Raw genomic sequence first — 17,457 nt, 5'->3', positions numbered from 1 at the left:
AGTTTTTGCCTGAGTCAAGCTAGTTTCATTAAGAGTGCCTGGGCAAATCCTAAAGTCATCACTGTTTTCAGTATAGGCCTGCATTCAATGGATGGACTGCTCAGTAACCACCATCTTAACCTAAACTATCGTATTGATTCAGACAGATTCATTCTCACCCTAACCTAAATTCATAAAAATTGGATTTTCTTAGAATCCAAAACTGGCTGGGGTGAAACTGAATTCTGCAATATTCCACTATTTGGCCTTGATATATACATAATGTAATGCGTTTTTTTTTACCATAGCAATTTAAGCATTCAAAGATGATCATTGTTAAGTGATGCTATATTTACTATCATTATCTCCAGTTTTTAGGCATGTGTGTGAAGCAGATATATCAAGAATCGAATACCTTTGTGCAGAGAAAATGAACGTCTGATTTTCCTCATTTCTGGGAGCTTTACAAAAAGATCGTCCTCACTCACAATGTCGAGAACCTTACCTATGTTTGGATTTTAATAACAAGCAAAGAAAACATTTGGGAAATTGAACACGAATGAGTGAAATTACTCTATGAGAGACAAAATGACCCATTTACAAGCTGGTCTAAGTCCTGAAACCATAGAGAAAGCTCGTTTGGAGCTGAATGAAAACCCGGACACTCTTCACCAGGATATTCAGCAGGTCAGGGACATGATCATCACCAGACCCGACATAGGATTCCTGCGCACGGACGATGCTTTCATTTTAAGGTTCCTCAGAGCGAGGAAATTTAATCAAATGGAGACCTTCAAGCTGCTGGCTCAGTATTTCCAATATCGTCAGCAAAATCTGGACATGTTTAAAAGTTTTAAGGCTGATGACCCGGGGATCAAACGAGCATTGATGGATGGGTTCCCAGGAGTCTTGGAAAACCCTGATCAATACGGCCGAAAAATACTTATCCTCTTCGCTTCCAACTGGGACCAGAGTAGGTAAATGTTTACATTGTATTTAATATGTTTCTGGTACTCATTCTACAATAAAAATCCTTTATGTGAACATCTCAACAATTTCTCTATGTATATATATTAGTAGTTATGAGTCCTGAAACTCAACAGGCAGAAATTACTGGGAAGTAAGGTTTCATGTCAGGATGGGCAGTGAAAGTATGATCCTACTCTCTGCCCCAGCAGTAACACTCAAGCATTTCTGTTGACAGTAAGAATGAACCATTTGGCCTATGTATGATCTTTGAAGGATCATCTCGAGTTTGATTTTTCAAGGTGCTGAGTTGTTTACTGTTTTTTTTGTGTGGTGTGGTCTGATGTCTCTTGGGAAATATTTTTATGCCACAAAGGTCATCCTAGCTGTAGGTCACATACCCAGAGACAAAATATCCAAACCACTGAAGTTTTAACTTTCTGTAGTCACTGGAGCTTCTGTCAATGAACGTTGCTTATTTGTGTTTAACTATGAGTTTCATAATGGTAACAAATTACACTGGTGCTAAAGGTGTGTGTCTAATTTTTTCTTTAAAAATTGCACGAGCATTCAGGTAAAATCACAATATCTTTTTCGTACCATTGTTATTGTTGACCCACAAAGAAGAAAAAATAGTATGAAATCTTAGACTGACCAGGCCCAACTGAACGTGCATGCTGAAAAAGGAATTGTTCTACTATAACCAGATATATGCATGAGTCATATTGGACTTATCAATCAAACATATCAATTTTCAAACATATCAATCATGTTAATCCTGTGATCTGACTGGGATGGTTGTGACTGTACTGTCCCAGTAGCTGTGGAATACTGGGGATATGTGAAGAAGAGTAGTAGATGTCATATGTTTAAAAACAAAACTTTTCATACACAAAAAAAGTTTGTGACTACTCCTTATTCATTTCTAAACTTTTTTTTGGTTTAGAGCAAACATTTACACTGATTTTCTGAATGCCATAACAAATAATATGAGAATCTAAACAATGGCTTATTCAGGTGTTGGAAAACTAATGTGAAATGACAGTTTTTCATTCTGAATAGCACCTTTTGAATTTTGAGCAATCAGGTTTAAAAGCTGCCCGTTTCTCCAATTAATTCCATTCTATAACAGAAGACTTCTACATTTTTAGTCATACTGTATGTATTATGAAGGAAGCAGGAAATCAAATAGAGGTGAAAGGACTAAAGGGTGCATTTTCTTCCCCTCAGATAACAAGGAAGAAAGGAAAAATAATGTTTAACAAAATGTTGGTAAATGTGACAAAGTCTGTAAGCCTTTCTTTGAGTAAGCAGTGAAACACCAAGAACTAGAACTAAGACAGGGTGTATTATAGCATTGCTTTTATATTAAGATTTTGTTTTTAAAGAAGTCTGCTTACATGCTACCTTTTTCAGGATAAAAGTTGTCTGACGTAAATATTATTTATTTTACACAGGAAAACTACACTTTAACCACAATACATTGTTTTTATCAAAGATTTAACTCTAGATGATGCAGGTACTTGCTATTTTGAGGTTATAAAGTTGAAGAGGAGGACACTTCAGTTAAAAGTGATACCGGTCTGTTAACACTATGCCACTACGTTTTGTGCAGTAATGGCACATTAGCTTGTACTTTCTTTAAATCATATATTTTGTTCTATAACAACTATATATCCTATGTTAATGATGGCTGAAGGTAAAAGACAAGAATTATTAAGTATTCTGGGTTGCAAGGGAGGATGTGTCAAAACTGTCCGTATTTCTGAAAGCATTCTTTACGCAAGAGTTATGTTTCTTCTTCAACACAGGACATAAATACACTGAGATAACTATTAAGTCTTTGGTGTTTGACATAGTTAACCCAAATGATTACCTCAAGCTCAACAATTTTAACAGAATGTTAATTAAGGTACATGTAGGACTGAAAATGTGATGTAATCCTTTAATAAAGTGCATGTGGTGTCTGTCATAAACTATTGTGAAATAGGTGAGGTGGATCCTTCAAGAAGCAGTTTGCCTCTTTGGTCAATAATTTGCAAAGTTCTCTGCAGGATCTCCTGTCATTTATTCTAAATGCATTTATTTACATATGTTTCAATGTTACAAAGGTTTCATTTTCATATTACCTTCATAAAATAATAACAGCAGTCTTTATCAGGGCAGATCATGTTATTGACCGTTGTGTATAGGCTTTTTAGAAGACTTGTGATACACAATAAATTACGGAATTGAACAAAAAAATACAATTTTACATTAAACAAGAACAAAAGACAATGGTCACATTAATTTATTGAGTTTATATGAAAGTAGGTTCAGAGGTTTTAGAGCATTTTGAGAAAATAACACTGAGAGAAAAGTAAAGGTAAGAAAATCATTAAGTCATTATGCAAAACGGTGCTGAAGGTTTTTTGACTGCCAAAATGCAAAGCATATTAAACAGTGCTGACAAGAAGAGGCAATTTGTCTGAAACGTTTTGTTGATTGTTGGTAACTTATTGATTCAGAAACCTCATCCGTTCTTAAAAGGATGTCTCACAATGGAGTCCACAGCATGAATAAAATGATATCAACGATAATAACCTTATTCTTTCGAGATACATCATCTCAAGGCACTTTACAGTTAAACAATCAACAAATGAGCCAGGTTCTGATGATACATTTAGCAGAACAAACAGAAGAGAATTCCTTGTGGGGCTGTTGCTCTGCAGGTTAGTTCTGCGCTTCCCTTTCACCACAATACTCTTTCTATTCTCACGGTCATCAAAGAAGATTTCTGCATTTTACAGGATGACCTCTCAACTGTAGTCTTTTCTTCAGTCCCACCATTCACCTTACACTACCAACCACCTAATCTAAACACCTTTTGCTGCAACAGAAACCTGTGCAAATATGTATCAAGTAGGACACACATGCACGGCCCTTCGGCCATTTCAAGATCACCCAGACAGCATCATATGTGTCCTGCCATCTCGTTTTTTGCATCGCGTGCAGAAAGTGCCAACCATTTTAATAAACATGTCAGATCAGTGAGGATCGCCAATCTCTCCATGATAACACTGACGTTTCTGTATGCGTCCTTTGACAGGGTTCTACAGAACTAGTTCCAGAACGCTACCAGAAGCCAAGACGACCCTTAAGCTTGGCTCACACCTCCCACCAGCTCTCAGTGATAGACCAGTTTCTTTATGGAACGTTTGATTCATTTAGAAATTTCAGCACCTCCCCCAGGTTTTCCATTCATTTGGAAAGATTCACCTGCTGTGCCCATTCTCACATGCTCTCTCTTCTGTGCTGCTTTGCTTTGTTTCCATCACTCCTTTCCTCTCTCTGAAGAGCTATCTCAAGCTGAAACGTTGCATTTGGCATTTCCCTTCTATTTGCTTTTCAGCACAGAATCAGCCTCTACATGTAACGTTTTTTTAATTCCAGGGATGCAGAGGTACAGTATGAATATGTATATGTTAAAAAATAATCTAGGACAAATTAGGGTACAAGGACATTTTCAAATTTTCATTTTTCAAAGTGAAAATGACGTGTGCCCTTGATTATTAAAAATGCAAGGACTATGTTCAAATGACTTTTATAATTATGGTGTCATAAATAATAAAGCAGCTCAAAATATAAAATATTAAAAACAAATAACCAATGATGGATTTATTGTAGTGGTCACCTAAATGTACTGAAAGTCTCCAACAGAACATGGCATGATTGTTAAGATGTGACAGGCATTAGGGAAAAGGTTGTTGTTAGATACAGAATGTCTGAAAAACAACGTCACTTGCTACAGAAAGGATAATGTCAGAGAAACTCAGTCAAAAGACATTTCACAAAAGTGAAAGCATTATGCCAGCATGAAGCATGATCTACACATTTCGCAGTACTCCACATATAAATTTAACACTCTCTTTGTTGAAAAGTCAACTCAAAATGGCAGTTAGCCATAACAAAAACACCATAGAATGAAAAGCTTTTTAAATTGAAAATTTAGAATCACCCCTGGAAAAACATTAACATTTGTTTTTGTTTTCCAGTAACTTATCGCTGCCCTGGCAGAACAAACACTGAGCCAGAGTGGAATGATACCATTTAAAGAGTTTTAGATCATAGCAAAGTAGAAAAACACTGTATAAGCAGCATTGGTCAGATTGCGGTACTGTGTTTATGCAATGAATTTCACACAGCTGTCATAGTTAACCGTCTATGATCTTATTTCAATGTTAAGTCATATTCTACTGAGGTTCAAACATATTTTAAATCTTGAAGAAGGCTATTTTCATGTTTGAGCCACCGAACATCTATATACTGCAAATAAAGTACAGGCAAATGTTGCTCAGTGGTGAACTGCAAATTGATCAATAGTGTTGGAGGAGGCCCTGCTGCCAAATTTTCTTTGAGGAAGATCTGATCCAGCACAATAAAGGTCAAAGGTTTAGTTGGTTGTCATGGAGGCAGGGCCACCTTTTAACAAACATGCCCCTGATGGGAAATTCAATTTCATAAAGGATGCAGATCCACTCAATAAATGCTATTACACAACAACAGATGGCTTATACAGATATTTCCCTTCATTTTATATGCATGTATTCATTTATTTAGCAGTGTCTGGTTAGGATAACATTTAACATGTTCTGATTTAACTACTTCATTTTAACTGTAGCTGGACATGTGTAAATTCTGAACTCAGAAGCTTAAAGGATCTTTATGATGATTCACAAAGCAATTTCAAATTTCCAGCAGCAGCCTGATCTCCACGCAGACACATTCGTTCTTACAGTGTGCACTGACGTTGGAGGCTTACACCTGAAGTCATGCTTTTTTATCCAAAAATATGTTTCTTATTGCACATTGTTTTAATTTTGAGACTTACAAACAAAATGATGAAAAAAGTTTTAGTGACATTAGATGTAAAATCTCAGGGGGAATCCAATTACATTGTTATATGCTAGTCAAAAATATTGAATACAATTGATGGTGAAACCCCATTTCAGGTTGCCCAATGTAAAATGTTCTGTACTGTATATATTCTGTGATTATGTAGAAACAGTGAATTTGCATTCTTTTACAGTGCTTCAGAAGGTCTAGCTTGTTCTTAAGTTGAAAATAGCACACCATGATTCAGCTTTCCCCTGGGTGGATGAAAGTATTTTTACCAGCATCAAAGTCATACATATTGCCATATCCAATTTTATGGGTTTGAGGAAGATAAAGCTGCCTGATCTTTTCTCTTGTCTTTGCTAGAAACTCCTTCACTGACATCCTGAGAGCCATTCTGCTATCCTTGGAAGTGTTGATTGAGGACCCCAGACTGCAGATCAATGGCTTCATTCTGATCATTGACTGGAGTAACTTCTCCTTCAAACAGGCATCCAAGCTCACCCCAACTATACTCAAACTGGCTATTGAAGGACTACAGGTAGGCCAACTGGAGAAGTTTAGAATTCCTATGCATTGTTCCTTATGAGATTAGGCAGAAAAATATCTGTGGTTTTGATTGCGGGTGCTTCTTTATATGGAGTTTTTATATTCTTGCATTGGGAGATGTACAGTACTTGGAGAAGATTAAGCAGTTGGTCCATCACTGAAGTCCTACCTAGGCACCTGTTGACAATAATGAAACATGTATATATTAAAGACAATGGGAAGGACAAAGCCAGCAGCTAATTACAAAAATTAAAAATGCTTTTCCCTTTGTCATACATTATGACAGATTAGATTTTTCTTTGAGCAGGACTCTGTATTCATGTAATGATCTTAAAGTGACAAAACCAAGAACTCCGATTTCTTCCTTCCCTCTGTATCAAACTTCCTTAGCTCTAAGTTAAGTCCCTTAACAATCACCAGCTTGTGAAAGTTTCCTTGTGTAAAAAGTTGCAATAACTCTTAAGGACTAAACTGCTGTTGCGACATTACGCGGGGGGCGTGCTCAACGTGGAGGCGGAGTCCTGGAGGAAGGGTGACGCCTCGCCTTTGTAGTCTCAGCTGTCCCTGCTTCTAAACAACAAGCCAGAACTGGGCAGGTCCTATAAAGGCACACTGGACAGCCCCCGAAGGGATGAACAGGTCCACCCCCCGAAAAGGGAGTATTTTTCCACCGACAGTCGCGGAGGGGGGTTGGACCCGCATAAGGCGTTCTATGTCTCTTTGCCTGTCCCGTCGTGTATTTTCACTGGGGCAGACACACTTTTTTCACACACCGAGTTTTTGTTTTATTTTTAGCCTTACGCGCCCTGCTCTACCAGACCCCGCTAAATAGAGTAAGTCCAGTCTGGTCACCGCTGTGCTATTGGTTCTTCGGTCGCGGTGCACAGCGGTACACCTTTCTTTATGTCTTTTTGTTGCATTTTTCACCCTTTTTGGTCCCTGCTAACCTCACACCGGCGCTTTCGTCCCTCAGTTGGGGGCGTTGACCTTTTACCGGCGCTCGCCGCGGCCCCGCCCACTCCCGCATTGTCACGCTGTCTTGAAAGTAGAAATGCTTCAAGGAGCACGTTCAAAACCCACCTGTAGCTTTCTGACTGAGACCCTGTATTATAAAGTGCTTGGAATTGTCGTAAAGTGGTTGGTAAATGGATGGGTGGGATCCCTATGTCGGATGATTTTCTATATACGTCATTCACTCATATTTTAAAAATGATTATGTACCGTAAATGTCAAACTTCGATAAGAACGTGAATTGAACAATGACTACAAGAGTGCTCCTTTTATATTCGAATTTCCTTTGCTTTTTTTGCACAAAATGAGTACGATATGAACTATCCAAACATGTCATTGAAGTGGATACTCTGGCTTCATTTGAGAAATGAATAATTGATCCTTGATTCAATTCATTTCAAGCAACCAAACAACTTAAATGGGCCAAATGGCTTCCTTTTGTTTGGAAACTTATAAGTTATGTCAAGTTAATATTAACTGAATATACTTTATTGTAAAAAAAAAATCTTTTCTATTCTAAGATTATTCAAAGGTAGTGGAGCACTGTCCATAAGAACATGAGTGTTAATAGCAGTATCCTAACTAAAATGCATTCTGGGTGTGCACAGACACGCCTATCCAAAGTACCTCCTTCTCTGCCTGATGTGCTCTGTAATAGGGGAGCTGGCACGTAATACATTCCAATGCATCATGCAGATGGACGTTGTACTTCAGTGTAAAGCATTATGTGAAGTGCTTTGGGGGTCCTTTAGGGAGTGAAGTAAGACTGGGAAGAGAGACTTCCAAGGAAAACCAGGTTGCTGTTTTAAGTGGTGTTGCTGTACCAGTAGGTGGCACTCTTCCTTCTTGTCCAGGATTTCCAAACCATTGCCACAGTGTAGTGGGGGAGAGGACACTATGATGTAGGTGGTGCTGTTCTTCACATGAAGGAAGGTTCCTGCTGCTGGCTCAGTAAAGATCCTGTGGCAATGTTCGTACAAATAGGGCCATTGACAATGGTGAAATTCCACTTTTTTACATCATCTGGCCTTCTTAAAGTCCTGCAAAGGCAAGCATAGGGTGGAGGGTGGGATGTGAAAATGAAATGCTTAAGTAAGTAAGAAGCATGATATTTACATGCTGGTAGGCAGAAGTGGGCGAGATTAAGGTTTGACCTTCTCCTGAACTCTTGTTTTAAACTCCATTAAATAACACGAAACACCACTGCAAAATGCTTTTAACATAATCTAGTATTAAAGGACATCGAGTCAAACGAGTCCCCATCCAGTAATAAATGGAAAACGTCATTACTAACATTCTTAAAAAAAATAGAAACAATCACTTGAACGAAGAACTTGAATATGTTTTAAATTTAATATTTTGACCGATCAGTCTGAAAAGGCTGCTTTCTATCCAAGAAGACGTAAAATCTGTTTTTATAAGTTAAGACTAGAATTTACTATCAACCTACATTCAAAAGCATTCCCTAACTGTAAAAATGAGAAGAGTTAAAGTTGACTAATTGTAAACCGGAATACCGGAATTTAGAATTTGACAAAATTAATGGAATAAACTAAAAGAAAATTGTGGCAAATACAGGGTAATGATTCCATTTGTGGTTATAGTCTAAATAGATGCAGTTCTGGCAGGCTGCTGTCCACTTGATTCTTCTGAGTCTACAATGAGAAGACTTCAAGAAGGCCAGATTCAAGTATTCAAAAACATTGAGAAAGTCAGCCCAATAGTCTTCTTTAGATAAACCAGTGGAACATGAAGTGGAGGACATGAGTGTAAACTAAGAGAAACTTTTTTGCATGAAGGGAGACTGACAGGAACTATCCTAACATGTCATTGAAGTAGATACAGTACTCTGACTTCTTCAAACAATAAAGGAATAATTGTTCTTGGGATTAATTAGCTGCAAGCACCAAACAAGCTACAGTAGATGGGTCAAATGGCCTAATTTAATTTGGGAACGTATGTTATTTTAAGTTAAGTCATCTGGAGGTGGTTAGGAATGGGTATACAGTGCCAGTTTATAGTGTTAGTGTGCTACAGACCACCAAATGCAGATGTTGATTGTAATTCAATACTACATAATTAAATTAGGAATTCAAATACAAAAGAAGTAGTATTTTGTGATCTTCCACTTTCTTCATAAAGACTGAAATTTCAGCAGAAGAAATGGTAGACATGGTCATTTGATAGCTTTCTTTCATTGTGTATCAGAGGATCCATCGAGAGCAAATCTAACCTCCAAGAGGAAATACTTGTACAGATCTCTCGATTTCAAACATCTGAGAGTAAGGCAACCCACTGTGGTTCTCCAGCTACGTGAATTTCTATTAGGTATTTAGCTGACCTGTGGCTGGATTTTCCTGTCAGAGTGCCGGTGTTTCGTTGCTCCAGGAGATTACAACAAAGTCTACTGCACTGAAGGCCTAGAGCCACGCTCCCTACAGACCTGGACATCTAGCCTTCGATGACACCCTGAGCTTCACTGGTGTCCCCAGTGCTTCACATGAGCCCCTTGTGGATTATTAATAATTGTATTGTCCCTCCTGTGGAAATTTCTCAGTTCTGGCACAGAGAGAGGACTTCCTTTCCCCTGGCTGCCTTTCTTTTAGCTTTTGGAACCCCATACCCCAAGAATATTTTATAACCAGCTGTTTTACACATTTCAGGTGCATTCTCAGTTCCCTTAGCCAGCCAAAGGGTCCTGAAACCCCCCAAACCCCAAACTCCCTGTATTTGTAAAAACCTTAACTCTTCCTCTTCATGGGTGAGGAAACTCTGCCTTGATCTCTTCTCTCCATTGCTCTTATTCAACCTATTGTACATTGTCTGAGCTCTCAGCCCCCAGTCTCAATCCCACCTGGCTTTACACACAAGTGATTCAGCAGGCTGTCCCAGCCACCTGCGGCCTGTGAACCCCGAGGAGCACAGTTTTTAAGAACCATAGCACGGGGCCTAGTTGTTGAGCTTCTCTCGGTCTCGCTCTGCCCTGATCTGTGAGTTCTGTATTTGAGCTTCATCCTGCTTTCCTACACAGTCCTGCTTCTGTTCCTTGTCCGGTTCCTGCTTACCAGGCAGTCTGTGCATTCCCAATCCAGTCCTGCTTCCTGGTTAATCTTCCCGCTACACAGCCCCTTTGCTCCTTGTACAACCACGTCCTTTTCAATAAACCAGCCTGTATCACACATCGGGATCTCTTCATTACTCAAAACATCGTGAGCTATCTTCCTGTTGGCCGCAGCAGAAGTGTATATTGTATTGATATACAACCAGGCTAATCCTGTTGAACAAGGACACTTCTCAATAACCTTCCTAGCACACCTGACACAGCAGCAGTCAGGACTGCTGTTCCCTTTCTCTAACTTGGTATACTTATTTTGGTTACTGTGACTGAATTCTTCAGCCCGCATCCCTGTGTCTGCAGGACTACTCCCATCTTGGAGCTCCCACCTCTTTTCTAACCTGTTTGAAGAACTGTAGCTCCTAACTGTGGGTTATATACTACATTGGTGTAACACCTCCTGGTTTCCCCTTACACCGCTGTTGCTGTTCCATTACAGTGGGCTACTTAAGGACATTCACTTTCTTCTTGCAGGGCTACTTTGATGTGGCTTTGCCCTTGTTCTTTATGATCCACTGAAACGTAATGTTTTCGCCCAGTATTAGATTCTTAGGTGCTTTAGGCTAGTTTTCCTCTTGCTTTCACCTGTACTTTGTTCAGTCATCACTAAGGTCCTGCTGGCAAGAATCATAACATGATGCTTCCACTACCATGCTTGACGCCTGGGATGCTGCTGCCTGCGTGATGTGCTCTGTTGGGCCTGCACCTCAAGTAAAACCTTGCAATTGGACATTTGAAAGGGTCAATCAGGCCATAAAACCTTGGCCAGACCTTAAAAATATTCAGCCACACATCTGCAGCACCTCTCATATGAGATTTAAGATGAATCTTTTTCAGAAAAGGCATTTTTCTTGCCACCCACCCATACAGGTCCGCTTTTTGTATTGACTGAGATATTGTCAATGTATTCATGTCAGACATAGAAGTTTGGAGAACTTTCAAAATTACTGTTGGCTTCACAGTTGCATGCCACACAAGTTTCCTGCTTGCCCTGATGCTCAGTTTGGAAGAGTAGTCTGAGCTAGATAGTGTCTGGTTGAGATGATACCGTTCCATTTCTTAATGGGCCTTCTTGTACTCAAAGGAATTAGTACCTTTCTCCTGATCTGTGCGTCTAAATGTTTTATTCCTGATTGGTTCTGAAAGCTCCTTGGTCTTCATGGTTAATCACTATGTGACTTAAAAGCCTACTGTACTGTATATCTGAGGGAACGTATGAAGACATATGCATTTAATCTGATGTTGGGGTAAACCACTTGTATTACACACATTTCAGGCTATGCTTTTGCAGTTGAAATGATTTAGGGCTGTCATAGAGGGTTTCAACACCTATGCAATTCAAAATCTAATTATCACTAAAAATTGAATTTACATACCATCATTTTTGTGTTTACCTACAGTATATGGAATAGGATGAGGAGATTATAAATACTGTATACTACATGTTGTGTGCTCTGCTTTAAATGCGATAACAAGTTCTGACAGCAATGAAATGTGGAATTTTGCATGGGCGTGACTGTTTTTTCAAGGCACTATATGTGCAGTGGTTACAAACAGTATCTGCTGTACATGTTAGTGCCGGTCTCTTGAACTGGAGTTGTAATAGTGAAGATAGGTTTTTTTTGTAGCATTGAAGCCTGGCAAATAAATTGTCTTTGGCATTTCAGATAGTTTTTAGTCATTGTCAGAAACGTTGTCCTAAATTTTGTCCTTGGCAACAGCATTTACAGACTCTTGTTCTGGCATGTGTAGTTCTGAATAATCTGAAGATGACCTCTGAGTTTATGTTTTAACAAAAAGCTTCTCTTTCCAATGATTTTGAAGTTGATGTCTCTGTTTTGTTGTGGATGTGTGAGCATTCACGAGGAGATGAAGGAGATGTTAAGTGATCCATAATGCATTATAGCAGGTTTACTGTATTGTACAAGTCCATAATGTGTCGTGACTCTATAGTATTTTATAGTATAGTTATGTGAGAGAGCATCATTCTTAACCATTACATTTTTCATATCCCTGAAATTAAAAAAGAAACCTAAACACAGAAGCATAGGCAAATGCTTTTTGCATTTGCTAATATCAACATTGATAAACAGTATTACCATTGGATTAACAAATTTTAAAAAATGGTAGAGCCAAAATGAGCACTTACTAATTAAGTCCTACAGCATTTATTTATTAAAGTATAGTTGGTCTTTGTAGAAACTTTTTAATTTTTGATATCCATACCTGAAATGGAAAAGTCTGTGTTGGCATGTTCTTCTGTTCTGAGTTCTGTATGATTCATTCCTCCATTTTCAGTTACTGCTTTATCCTTAATCCCGCAGGACATACTGTAGAATGCAAAGTGAGGCTACTGCCTAGATAGGATGTTTTTGGGCTGTGAAAGCAGAGCAGAGCACTAAATGAAAACCCATGCAGACAACATGCATACTGTGTACAGAAGGCAGTACGGGGCCCCATCATGCACACATTTATTTCTCCTCTGCTTTCACACCTGAATGCTGTCATGTTAATATTTAAAGAGATGCTGATGAAATTGAGGCTGCCTTTTCCTTTTGGATTCCAAAAAGCCTATTTTACTTCAATGTCTCTGTGAAGGTGGGGTTTACGTTGATGAGAGGGCAAAGGAATAATATCAGCAGACACTTACCAGAATTCCCCCTTGCACGTCTGAAGCAGAGAATGAGATTTATTTTAAAAAAGAAGCCAAACGTAATTAAAGAAGAAGCTAATGTGTCTACGGTGTGACAGCCGATAGCTCAATTGGTTTGTCATAATTATCACAGTGAGAAAGCAACTTACGGAAAGCTGAAGCTGTAAAGTAAGGAAATTTTGCTTGGCAATTATTTCCTATTCAATTGTGCAATTTGCTGGGAAACGGCAGCAGGAGCTTTTTAAATAGATATGGAAGAACACTATTGGGAAACGCTGTAAAATTGTAATTGTGTCAAATCCAGAAGAGCTGCCAATACATAACTAGTTTGTGCCTTGTATCCAAAGAAATGCTATATCGAAAATATAATTAAATTAATTGTCCCAGTAGTACTGTATACAAAGAGACTTTATTTCTGATTTATATATTTTCATGTTTTATTCTCAGTGTGAAGTTTAAGGGGGTAGCACAGTGGCACCATGGTTAGCATTGCTGCCTTGCAGTGCTGAGGATCTGGGGTCAAATGCAGACTTGCACTATTATCTGTGTGGAATCTGTATGTTCTCTCTGTGTTTGGTTGGAATCGGTTGGAGTTAAAAGATATATTTTCAAACATTACTTGTGAATTACATTTTAATAACAATATTGAACCAGAAGAACTGGGCAGCGCTTCACATTGTCATAAAATTACAATGCAGATATGGGTTTCCTTCAGGTGCTCTCTTTTCCTCCCACAGTTCAAAGACATACTGGTAGATGAATTGCCTTCTGGGAAAATTGTCCCTGGTGGGAGTGTGTGCATCTTTGTGCGCCCAGTGATGGACTGGCATCCCGCCCAGGATGTATCCCGCCCTGTGAACCGTTGTTTATGGGGACAAGCCCCGGCTCTCTCGCATATCTCTGTATTGGATGAAGTGGTCAGAAAATGGATAAATGGAAGTTTCAGAGCTATAAAATGGTCATTTGTAGCTCCCTTATTAGGCTGATATATTTTTCCAATCAAGATTTTTCATCTAATTCTAACATTGCCACTTCAGGGTAAAATGTTCAATGCAGATTATCTTTTACTTGACAATTTGCACTACAGTATACTACATGTGCAGCTGTGAAGAACTCATTCTTACATGTAATGTTAAATGGTTATATTCCACAGAAAGCTGTAATGAAATAATGGAAATTATAGTTAAGAAAAGAGATAATTTTAGAGCCTATACTACTGCCTTGCGTAACAATGGAACTATATACAGGTGCTGTGGAACAAACTCTCTTGAATAAAGACAGTACGGTTTATCTGATTTTTACACACACGTTTATCCACTGCTCTGCTGCTTGTGCCAGCACAGCTAACAAATGCATAGTATCTCAAAATATAAACAAGTATTGCCTTCTCAGACCATATGTTATGGTGATAATTGCTTTATAAATGTGGAGCCCCGAGATGAATGTCAGCAGTAAACTAAAACCTCAGTAGTGAGACCTGGCTAGATTTTGAAAGTCTAGTCAAGATCACTTTATTGGCCATATACAATTTCTTGTATTAGGAATTTCTTTTCACATACCCCAGCTTGCTCTCCATGAGACACACAGACAGGGAGAGAAGCTTGGGGTCAGAGCGCAGGGTCAGCCATTTATACAGCACTCCTGGAGCAGCTGGGGTTAAGGGCCTTGCTCAGGGGCCCAACAGAGTAGGATTCCTCTGCCAGCCGCAGGATTTGAACCAGCAATGTTCCAGCCACAGGCTGGATTATATAATGTTATTTGCCATTCATTAAATGTCATTAAAGAACAGCAGTTACACTTCAGCTCTGAAGTAAAGTAAAATCTTTTGTTTTACATATTTGTGAAAAATGCCGCTTTCTTTTCATAAATGAAGAGTCAACAGAATTTACAGATCTCTAAAGTGTCCAAATACAATTTTCAGGATTTTAAAAAAAATCTGTTAATTTTCCCATTATGGTTAGCTCTTTGGGGAAAGAAGAGATAAAAGCATAAAGCTACACAGATTCCAGTACTGCAGGAAAAAGCTTATGTACAGTATGTCACTGTGTAGGCAGGAGTGATAGATCCCAGATACAAAATCAGAATTAATTTTAATACACATTTAAAGTTCATCCTATTAGGCATTTCAGAGAAAGAGGGCATGAATTATGGGAACTTTCAGATAATACTTCACAGGAAAAAAAAGACAATTAAAAAAAGAAATTTTAAAAATATGCATAAAATCCCAACAAATGTTGTGTACTTTCTGATAAATGTATAAAACAAGGCTCAATCTTCATATTCACTGTTCTTCTCTTTAACATCATATCATGCTATGTGAAATAAACAAATTACTTTGAATTGTTGTTTTCACTGTTATTTCTTAATGTAGCAGGAAACCACACTTCAGAAAATCATCCTCACCATCCCCTCTGAGAATACTTTTGAATGAGGTTCTAAAATAAATGGTATCATTTAGTCTTGTTTTTTCCTTCTGTGCTCTTACTACATGCACATAAACCAGTACAGTTTAGCCTGCATTAGCCTATAATATTGTTCACCATTAAAGCCATGACGAATCCACAAGAGCAGCAAGCATAAATGAAAATGTTATCTCCAAGGCTTGTAGAGAATGTCAGAAATTCAAGGTCAAAATCAGTCCAAAGGCACAAAGGGATCTGTGAGAAACCCCACTCTCGTTTTACCTGGGAAAGACCGATTACGTCTGTCCTGACATACTTGTACAAAGGCTCAACTCCTTAGCTTTCATAATTAGATCACTGCTTTTCTCTGCTCATATGGTACTTTTACTGTCATTTGTTATTTCACGTACTTCTTTCCATGCTTCTTTGTCATTTTAATCAATTTTCCCCTGTTTTATTTTCAATGAGCAAGAAAACAATCTTTAGTTCAGTCAACCACTCCAATTAAGGAGGACACCTAATTGTCTTGATGATTAAGGCATTTGCCACAGTTGTCCCACAAAATTAAAACTTGTGAAAAGAAAAATAAGCTACTCGTTATCACAGAGAGTTTCTTACCAAGCTATTCTGTCTTTATTGGGCTTACTTTTACTTGCTTTACAATTAACAGTTGATTTCACCTGCTCTCATTAAATACATCACCATGAGATATATTTCAACAATATCCTAGATTTGACATGGACTGGTGTTCTGTAATTCTCAAGATTGTCCCTGAATGCTTTTCTGGAAAAAAAAACATTCACACCAAGCATAACATGGAACATTCAGGCTGATAAAGCATACTGTATGTATTTCGTTTGATTAATGATCTTCATATATTGAAACCTTTTCTTTTCTCATACTATCTGGGACACATTTATGAGCAACAACTTTTGGACCTTTGGACCTTTTTACTTTAAGAAGGAAAATGCAAGGAATATGATCAGTAGAACATTAGAATTTCATTGACTAGGGCGGTGGATATCTATGGAGATGTATCCTGCTGTGATAAAGGAAAAACATGTTTGCTTTTATTTATGCATTAAAAGCTTATGAATAAGGCAAAACCTCAGTAAAATAAATAACTTTAGCTATATGATTCCTAGTTTCAACTATACCAATACAAAGGTAACAAAGATTTTGTTGTTTATGTTTGACTATTCTCCTTGTCCTAGAATCAAGTGAGTTGATCCAAATCTCGCTATGACTAAACAAACTTTTTTTTGCACATTTTATTATTGTTTAATTATTGTATTCTTCCTTGTGCCTATTGGATTACGCAGTTAGACAATGTATGGATGGATGTCATATCCATAATATGGCATCCTTATAAGTCTACATGCAATATTTTCTGAAACCAGTTTATCTAGTTTAATATGATAGGTTGTGTCAGGTCTTCAGGGCTTCTGAAGCTCAGCTGTAATTCCGGTTTGTGTAATTACAGCAGAAGCTTGTGAAGTATTATGTTAAGGGAAAATTAAGATGGATTGTCATATAACCGTACAGCCATGAAATGATTTGTTTGTGACTGCAATTAGCTTCACCAATGAAGTGATTCTGCCTGTTGGTATGGAAACCCATCTAGCCAATATGAGCATAAAAATAAATTAGAACAACAGAAAAGCATCACACCCATATCTCTGAATCAAAGGAGTGTCTGAATAAATTCCTGCCTGTACAAATATAGAGGGTAGTAAAAGAGTAATTTGAACACAGACTTTTTTATGGACTTTTTATGGATAAAATCTAATGGATATGATCTATTTTTAGGCAAAAAAGTCACAGATATAATTTTTACAGTGTACAGTATGATTGCATTTGCGATCCTGCAGCAGCAGCACGATCTAGACATGAAACTCCTTGTTTTG

At 38.1% G+C, this 17,457-nt stretch overlaps 1 protein-coding gene across 1 annotated transcript in view; it reads left to right on the top strand.

Annotated features, from left to right (window-relative positions):
* Positions 1 to 525: 525 nt before the first annotated feature.
* The window catches only part of LOC148831802 (clavesin-1), a 31,126-nt gene continuing 14,194 nt past the window's right edge, over positions 526 to 17,457 (top strand). The window contains exons 1-2 of the mRNA XM_088919370.1: positions 526 to 956; positions 6,187 to 6,361. Coding sequence (XP_088775496.1) covers positions 556 to 956; positions 6,187 to 6,361 — 576 coding nt within the window. The 5' untranslated portion in view covers positions 526 to 555. The remainder of the gene's footprint in view (positions 957 to 6,186; positions 6,362 to 17,457) is intronic.

Source organism: Atractosteus spatula, chromosome 6 (assembly GCF_055471065.1).
Source record: "Atractosteus spatula isolate fAtrSpa1 chromosome 6, fAtrSpa1.hap1, whole genome shotgun sequence".
Lineage (NCBI taxonomy): Eukaryota > Metazoa > Chordata > Actinopteri > Semionotiformes > Lepisosteidae > Atractosteus > Atractosteus spatula.
This window is presented reverse-complemented; position numbering and strand designations above follow the sequence as displayed.